This window comes from Corticium candelabrum, chromosome 10 (assembly GCF_963422355.1).
Source record: "Corticium candelabrum chromosome 10, ooCorCand1.1, whole genome shotgun sequence".
NCBI classification, from domain to species: Eukaryota; Metazoa; Porifera; class Homoscleromorpha; order Homosclerophorida; family Plakinidae; genus Corticium; species Corticium candelabrum.
Window position 1 is genome coordinate 7,022,840 of NC_085094.1, and position 9,658 is coordinate 7,032,497.

General features: G+C 42.8%; 1 protein-coding gene across 1 annotated transcript; it reads right to left on the minus strand.

The window, feature by feature from the left end:
- Positions 1-4,729: 4,729 nt before the first annotated feature.
- Positions 4,730-5,337, minus strand: LOC134186262 (carbohydrate sulfotransferase 12-like). The gene has a single exon (XM_062654179.1). The coding sequence runs from the start codon at positions 5,323-5,325 to the stop codon at positions 4,819-4,821; it is 507 nt and encodes a 168-aa protein (XP_062510163.1). The 5' UTR covers positions 5,326-5,337; the 3' UTR covers positions 4,730-4,818.
- Between the last annotated feature and the right edge of the window lie 4,321 nt (positions 5,338-9,658).

A 9,658-nucleotide genomic window follows, 5' to 3' on the forward strand; every position in this document is an offset into this window, starting at 1 on the left:
CTTACTATAAAACTGTGCTAAGAATGCTGCATACAACTATGTAAACTATATAATAAGTCAGTGCTTAAAATAACTGTCGAACATCACACATTTTCCATACACTTCACCCTTTCTCCTTCCAAAGCTGCTTGTAAGAAAAAAATTGTCCGGACAATTTACCATACTCACTCAATTATTACTCCAGGTCTCAAGTAAGACCCCAGCCCTGACATGGCTGCAACTCTAAGATTTTCACCATTCTTAGTTCTTTAATTAGTGCTAATTGGCATTTTCCACAGTCTCTATTGGCTAGATTTGGTGAAAGCTATGAGTCAAAAGAACAAGACTTCAATTTCCACTAAATCTTTGTGGCTGACTAATAATCTATGCCAAAAATGACCATATATGGGTGTCATGTTTCAGAAATGTATGGTATGTAAACAAGTGACCAAGCATAGCACATTATTCTCTTCTGTGTCACACTCAGCAACAAAAGACAATGGCCGGGCAGCCAATCAATAAGCGTTGTTCGACATAGCCAGAAAGACGTCAATTTTGATCACAAACAGAAACGTTGTATTTCAAGTAATGCTACCTGGAAATCTATCAGCATCCAATCACGGTCCTGTAGTACACACAAACGTGAAGCGTAATGAATGTGTTACGTACAGGACTTCATTGCTAACACAAGTCGCTAACTATAAATATATAGTAGATATTGTAAGTACATAAATTGAATTGATACAATATGTATTTAGATACACAATTTAGACTGCAAAAGCGATAGACAAAAACATGCGGACTCTATACCTATAGCGCTGGAGAAAATTGGAAGTCTGACAAGTTATGAGTGATGCATGCATAGGGAGTAACTGTATGTACCATTGTGGGTAGGAATAATACATTTCCGCAGTAACTTACAGATCTCTACTAGCTGAATCTACTGTGACGATAGCTATCAAACGTTTTAATCAATTTCAACGTAATTCTACTCCTTATAGAAGCTACTCCCAACGAGTATTGCTCTGTAGCTTTCATTTCGAAGTGACGACCAACAGAGGTTCACGTATTACTAGTTAATATTGAACTTGCAAGCATGCCTGTTGACCGTGTGCTAGAGGTTTTCACAACTCAGATAGTTTGATAGCTTTTAGATCCCTCATTCCCACATATGTCATCAACAGCTTATTAATAAGCGATTAGCAGAACAACATAAAAATCCACACCATTTCCCCACTAAATGGCTATGAGAGCCTAGTGGCTATTATTACAATACAAAAATCCTCACTGTCCCACCCCACAACCACTCCCTTCACATTACAGTATAATAATGTAGCGATTAGGAAACACTTGACTTAGCAATGGCCAAATATTGTTTGCATTGCAGACAAGTTTTCATTGTTTATTTCTGACAAAAGCAGGTCATTGTAAACACAACATCCACTTTGTGGTAAAAAACTCTCATGAACGTTAGCTGACTATATCGGTTGTCTGATGATTTGTAGCTGCATGTGATGTGCAACCAAATGAAAGTACTGCTTCGACTGGCTCCACAGAAGGCCTGGTACATTCCAAACACACCCCAAGAGGATCACACTGACCAGATGTTTGTGACCAGAAGTTAGTCGAGTACGTCAAGCGCCTTTGATGTTATTTGCCAAGTCACGTGACTATTACAAAGTCCCGTTTCTTAAGGCTCATATGAAATCATAGAAATGTACACCAATTGTAACAACTTACTATGATCACCACTATTGATCGCCCGGATATTACATCATACACAGTATGATCCGTATAGTTATAGCAACTTACCTGCGCAAACGCCGTGCAAACAAAAAGCAGAAGACATGTCGCGGACAGTAGCAAGACTTCCTTCTTTATATTATGCCGTGGACCAACATGTACGGTTCTTTATACGGGATAGCTAAACATGCCTTTGAAGCCCGGATAATGATTACACAAATTGGAAAGCGCGCTATAGTCTTGATAACGCGCACTAAATAAAATCATTGATATCAATAAAATATTAATTAAGGTTACTAAAATTTTTAAAATCAAAATTTGGGAGATAGTCAGCGTCTTTCTAAATAGCTCAGGTTTGTCTAAAACCATTACCGGTACTAGAGAAAAATGAGACTAGCCATGCACGAAACTTAATTAGTCGCAGCAGACTCGCTGTGAAACTATGACCTATAGATATGCTGTACCGTACGCCCTTGCAGGTGCAGCTGCATGACGTCCAGATGAGACTCTAGCTAGGCAGTTTCGCGAAGAACAACTCATGTTGTCGTACAAGAAGACGACCAGCACGCTTCTCTTAGGCCTGGTTCACAATATTGACGCCGACGTCGACGTCGACGTCGTCAATAGAAATGAATCCTATTCCAGCGTCGACGTCGGCGTCAACATCAAAGGATGCCGCCGACGTCGAGGCGGTTTCTTTGAAGTTTGACGCTCAACTGAGCGTCGGCATCATATTGTGAACCAGACTTTACCATGCATATACCTAAAGCAGGCAGCCACGCAACCTGTGAGAGCAAATGAACTCGCCTAGAACAAGAACAAAGTCCATCAGCACCTGCAGCAGAAACAGAAGCGAAAACTTCGCTGCACATAGTAGTGCGTTCCCATATCAGTTGCTCGCGTAGCTTAGTTAATTAACAGATCATCGCTAGGTCTACGCTCCATGGAATGCAGGGGTCGGCAAAGCCAAGACATCAAAGGAACCTTACCAGCGCCAACGGAAGTCAAAAAGGAGAATATCTATCTAGCGTCGCCCCAGACGCAGTGTGGATTGCAGCCCCGGATGCGCTGCCATCACCATACGTCTAGTTCACGTGGCAGTGTCATACATACGGGAACTTTCGAAAGATAAGATCTAGCAAGACACAGACACAGACACACAGACACAGACACAGACACACACACAAACACACACACACACACACACACACACACACACACACACACACACACACACACACACACACAGACACAGACACAGACACAGACACAGACACAGACACAGACACACACACACAGACACAGACACACACACAGACACAGACAGACACACACACACACACACACACACACACACACACACACACACACACACACACACACACACACACACACACACACACACACACACACACACATACACACACACACACACACACACACACACACACACACACACACACACACACACACACACACACACAGACACAAACACAGACACACACATATAAAGGCGAACACACACGCACACACACGCACGCACGCACACACACACACACACACACACACACAGACACACAGACACAGACACAGACACACACACACACACACAAACACACACACACACACACACACACACACACACACACACACACACACACACACACACACACACACACACACAGACACAGACACAGACACAGACACAGACACAGACACAGACACAGACACAGACACAGACACAGACACAGACAGACAGACAGACAGACAGACAGACAGACAGACAGACAGACAGACAGACAGACACACACACACACACACACACACACACACACACACACACACACACACACACACACACACACACACACACACACACACACATACACAGACAGAATCAATTTCAATTTTCTTTCTCCTTTTTCGAGTCTTTTACTTCAATTAAAGTGTACATTCTTGCAATTACTCCGAATTCTTGTCAGCTCTTCGTCCTCTTGCATATGCATGTCTACCGTCAGGCGTTCTGAACTTTATTTATGTATATCGTCACCTTTGTCTCCGTCAACTGCTTAATCAATTGAATGCTCAAAAAGTGCAGAATGAGATTGACATTGACCTGTTGCGTAAAGTTTTAAAAATGTTGCGCATAATTGCCATGGGGACGAAGTAAATCAGTCGGCATAATACTATCTGCAAGCAAGCGAGTATTCAAGCAAAACCAGTAGACAAGCATGCACATATAATTTTACATAAAATATGATTACGTAAAGAGTTCATTATGTAATAGTCATATGTGCATGTGTTTGTTCAATTGTTTAAATAGTGTAGTAAACGTATTACATGTACACCTAACTTATCTTTTATAAAAAGGATTTGTAGACCGTGCATACTTTGCAATATACAACTATAGTTGATCATATCAATTTGGTATGATATAGATATTTTATAAACTGACGTCGCACTCATTAAAATTAATGGTGCAAAAAACGGAAACAAACAAACAAACAAACAAGTAATATAACTACTGTGGCATCAATCTACTGAAAACAAGTCTTGTACTGATTTACTACTTCTAGCTGGTTCAAACAACCAATGGTATGCCAAGATTGCAGTCTCGCGCCTAGACTCAGATAGATATTAATCAACGTTCTTCCAAATGTCATGAGCAATTGACTGTCTCGACAGTACCCTGGTGTGGCTTTGGCAGTAATGCAATTCCCATTCCCGGCATGAAGTAAACAAGGACGACTTATCAATTAAAGCACAAATATCGACATTTAGGATTCTGTAGCAAGGAACAGCTACACTAGATACGTGGATGGTCACCTCATAACCTAGTATCCTTGCATCAGAATACGCGCTCGTAGTTGGTCGCACTTGACCATGCATTGTACACGTAAACTCAACTTGCAGTACCAATAATTTTCCTAGTCTGCCAAACATTAATTTTTAAACATTAGCAATTAAAAAACTTAACAAAAACGAACAATTGAAATTCAATGGCGTACTGAATAGACGACTAACATGAAAGCTATAAACTAAAAATTGTATCACAATCAGTATCTTGGCACCAATAATCAGCTAGTATCACAGACTTTATTCATGTTGATTGAGACGTTGATATCCAAATATCTCGTAGTCGTCGTCGTATTGATCACGAAGACGTTGAAACTGAGCGATCGAAAGCTGAGAGAAAAAGCTGTACTTTGTTTCGTTACCCGATCGATTGTCGTGCGGCAGATGCAGCCAAGAGGGAGCTCCAACAGATCTGAGGAGATAATCTGATTCCTCAGCAAGACCAGTACTATCCATGTCAACGAGGAAATCATAATCAATGTGACAAGGATGGCAAACCAAGTTGATTGGTCTCCAGTGAATGTTAAGATCTAGATACTTTTCTTTGTTGCCATAGAAACGAGTGATATAATTGACAAAATGAGGAAAGCTGATGTCTTTCCAAGCATCCGGTTTACTTTTGACTCCATTGAGACGGTCATTGTACTTTACAACCAATTTGCAAACATTTCCTTGACCTGTAGTTTTACGAGATCTAATCTGTCTGTAGTCGGAAATGACTCGTTGAAGAGGCTCTCTGTACGACATGAATTTCGTGTAGTTCTTCAACCTCCACTCGATATCCGCATTGTTGTGATACTTTTTACTCAAGCGCGTTAGATACTGGAAGTCGTGGTGCAAGGCGTGGTCTACCGCCGCGTTTACGTTCGAAAATCTTCCCGCTAAAATGAGCATCATGCTACGCCAGGATGTTGTCCCGGATTTTCTGACAGGACACCAAATGAGTCGGTGTTCGTCGTCCACCACCATTGTTGCGTACAAAAGTCTTTTCTCGGTTTCCGTAAGTGGTCGCTGGAATTGTGCACAAGCTCGCTTCAATGATTCCTTTCTTAGCTCAAAACGTGACAATGCTTTGGTTCTTGTCGCAGGAAGAGGTCGCTTAACTTCTATAAAATAGCAAAAGTGAATAGATGTTAGTTAACATATCGGAACTGAACACTATATATAATAGCGTAGGAAGCAGGGGACTATATAGGGGGCTAAAGTTCCGTCACTCAATGAAGCAATTTTGTCTGCATCTATGCTTAGATAAATGGTTTACGTATATACGTAGGTATGTACGTGTGTATGTATGTATGTATGTATGTATGTATGTATGTATGTATGTATGTATGTATGTATGTATGTATGTATGTATGTATGTATGTATGTATGTATGTATGTGGCTCAATTGGTTAGAGTGTGCATTTGGAGATTGGCAACATCCGGGACCATCGGATCAGAGTTCGAGTGCGGGAGGGCCATATACATAAATTCCCATAACATACAATTGCCTCTCTCTCCGGAGTGTCAGGTTCTGTCTACAGCAAGTATCTACAGAAGTACAGCAAGAGTGAAGTACATCATAGTGACTTCTGATAGTGACTTCTGCTACAATAGTGTTAGGTTGCAGTGCTAGATTGCGGTGTTAGATTGCAGAATAGTGATTGCAGGATCTAACCTGGGCCCTAAGGGTCCTTGTAAACAAAACAAAAAACAAAAAAAAATGTATGTATTGCGAGGCCGTTGTGCGTACCACGTTTGTTGGAGCCGCAACGTCTACATACTTTTGCCAAGTTATAAGTGGTTTTCTTTTGGCGTTCTGTGCGTTTTCGGTGAGCTAAAGAGCCATCCTATCTTAATATCTGGTCAGTTGCAAAAAAGGTGATTCAGCTGATTCGTCCACTGGAAAATACAGTGTCAGCAACCGTCTACCCTACCGTTCAAAAAGCAATACCTTCTTCATGGTTACGTCTTCCACAAGGACCTCTTCTAAATTCAAGCTTTACTGGTCAGATCAACTCGCTCTTTTTACCAACAGCAACGAGCCACTTAACATCAGAGACTTCACCACGCGAACAATATCAAAGATTACGTGAAGGCATTTTTGCAGTACTGGTATGCTACACGGAATGGGACCAACAATTAAAACTACCCAGTCAACAGTGGAATATACTCTGAACAATTACATCTACCATACCACAGTCACCATACGAGAAAGACAGTCTATGGAAATTGTTACATAGGGCGCTTCCTACAAAATCACGGTTGTATAAATGTGGATTAAGCGAGACTGACATATGCTCAGTATGTATGATTGGAAAAGAAACAATTGACCACACTTTTCAGCATTGTTTTGTTTGGAAGTCGGTGCTGCTTCAAGCAGGGAATATACTCACAAGAATGAATGTGAATCTGCCATTGGCACTGAACGACGTGTGTCCTTTAAGCCTTTGTTGATCGCAAAATTGCCAAGTCTGACAGAATTTTTTGCCACACTAATCACAACTTATTGGAGAAAGAGGGGGATACTCCCAGCAAAATCTATAATGGCTGCATTTCGATATGCCATGCGGATTAAAATACAGACGAGGAGGGTACAAGAAAAACGAGACTTTAACAGCTACTGGAGGCCACTCGCAGAAAGAATAGAAGGAGTTATAACTGTTTTAATGTGACAACGGTACCTAGCTAAATTGACGTATCTATGTATATATGATTGCAACGTAAACGTTTTTACTGAGTCTTAAGGACTCTTTGAATAAAAACAGAAAAAATTGTATGTATGTATGTATTGCGAGGCTCGGAGGATGCCACGAGGTTTTGGTAGCTCCGCCAACTTTCCCGATAATGAGTGAATTCTAAGTTATTTTGGACAACTTTAGCGACAGAAAGGTATATCAACCGACAGGCTTCGTAGATTGCGAGCCTAATCGATCGGAAGACTAACCACGATTAGGAAGAAGAAAGAATAGCGGCCGACAAGTTGCAGAAGCCGTTTTCAGTCAGATTGGTTGCTTAAGGCGTGACAGCAGAAGTCATAGCGAAGACTCTTTTAAGCACTGCCGGAAGAGTGTATCATGTGCGTACGTCCGACAATAGCAGAAACGTGACAGATTACCTTGTTGAATGAAGAAGCCAAAAAGGTCCGGTTGGTATGTACAGGCCTGATATTGAGTAATGTTCGATTTGGAAGTGATGCCACTACAAGTTCCACCAGCTTTTGTCTCAGTCAAAATGCCCTTTGAAATGGCAGTCTGCCAGATAATGTCATTATCTCGAGAATAGCAGATAATGGTCAAGTTGCAAAAATTACAAGGCGTACGTATGTAATAGTTGGGCGTGTTAGTAACGTACGAATGTTGGGAGGAGCTAGAGTATTGTAGACACGTTGCGCGATTATGTAAACGTTAGTCCGAGACAATAGACTCTTGGTGTGTGTTACGGCCATCCCGTCAAGTAGCAGGACCCATTCGAGAGACGTGCTGTGGGCAACCTGTTACAAGTGGTGACAGGAGTGTAGACAGAGACAGGAGCTACGTTTAGTTCTGAAGCGGCGGGAGTTCATTCGCCAGGCGTTACTACGGCTCGCTGTCACACGCGCCAGGTGTTAGCACGCAAGTGGATTTGTAAGTACTGTACGTTATCGTTTCTTTCGTGATTGTATGGCTCAACAACAGGAGGAGGGACAGCAAGCAGTCCAGCAGGCTCAGCTCCTACAACGTGTAGTATCTGTTCCAGAGAAATTTGAGGATGGAGATGTTGAGATGTGGGTGGAGCGTTTCGATCTTACTGCGACGGCAAATGGTTGGGACGCTGACATGAAACTACGGTTGTTACCGACTCTTCTGAAGGGAAGGGCGTATGCTGTTTATCGACAGATGACGGCGGAGCAGAAAGGAAACTATGCGGAGCTTACGACCCATCTCAAGCGCGTGTTTTCGCCTACTACGATTGAGAGTCGTCGTCTCGCACGTCGACAATTTATGTCTCGCTGTTGGAAGTCGTCTGAGGCACTGGAGGTGTATGCGCAAGATTTGGAGACTCTTTTGACGAAGGCGATGCCAAATTTGGCAGCAGAGCTGCGTGACCAGCAGTTGATGGATCGCTTCGTCGAAGGTTTGATCGACAACGCACCGTCCGTTGCCGGCGAGTTGGACCTACACCCTGAGGCGAGTTTTCAGGCGGCGGTGATCAGAGCACGCGAATTGATGTTGTTAGAGCGGAGGAAACTCGAAAAGCGGACGGATGGTCAAGTTCGAGCGATTGCAGATCATGCGAGTATTGATGTGAGCTTGGCGGAACGGCTGGATCGGATTGAGCAAGCGTTGCAGTCGGTGAGTGTAGTCGGTGCGTCCGTCACTCTAGATTCCAAGCGTGTAGTTCCCATGCGGCGGCAGCAACAAAAGGCGGGACGTCGCTGTTTTGCTTGTGGTGACGAAGGACATCTCCGCAGCAATTGTAAACAAGTTACAATCGGACCATGTTTTGTTTGCCATGAGACTGGGCACTTAGCTCGTGATTGCCCTCAACGGATGCAGCAATCAGCAGCAGGACGAAGATTCACGTTGCCTCATCAATCAGAGGGTAGAAGTCAGTCTACAGCAGCAGGTGTTGTGAGAGGGCGTGGTCAACGTAGTCAAGTGAATGTTGTTGCAGGTGTAACGGAGACGTCATTGATGCTCAATCTTGAGCTAAACCACAACAATGCTTCTTGCTTAGTAGACACAGGAGCAGTAGTCTCTATTGTTCCTGACCACATGGTAGACCAAACAGCAATGTCATCTTTTCCTTCAGGTCAAGAACCCAAGTTGACAACAGTAACAGGAGATCCATTGGAAGTGATTGGACAAGTGAGCATAGAGGTGAAAATAGGCCACTGGCATACCATGCACAAGTTTGTTGTGGTACAATTTGACACTTGTCCTATAATTGGGTCAGATTTTCTGCTAGACCATGGAATGATCCTGGATTTGGCTCAAAAACGCTTAGAGTGGAGCGGAGGTGTAGCTGAGCTTTCCACACCACTACGACGATCAAAATTTAGTGTGGTGCTGGATGAACACTTGGAGGGAGCAGGAGAACGAATAATTGCTAAAGC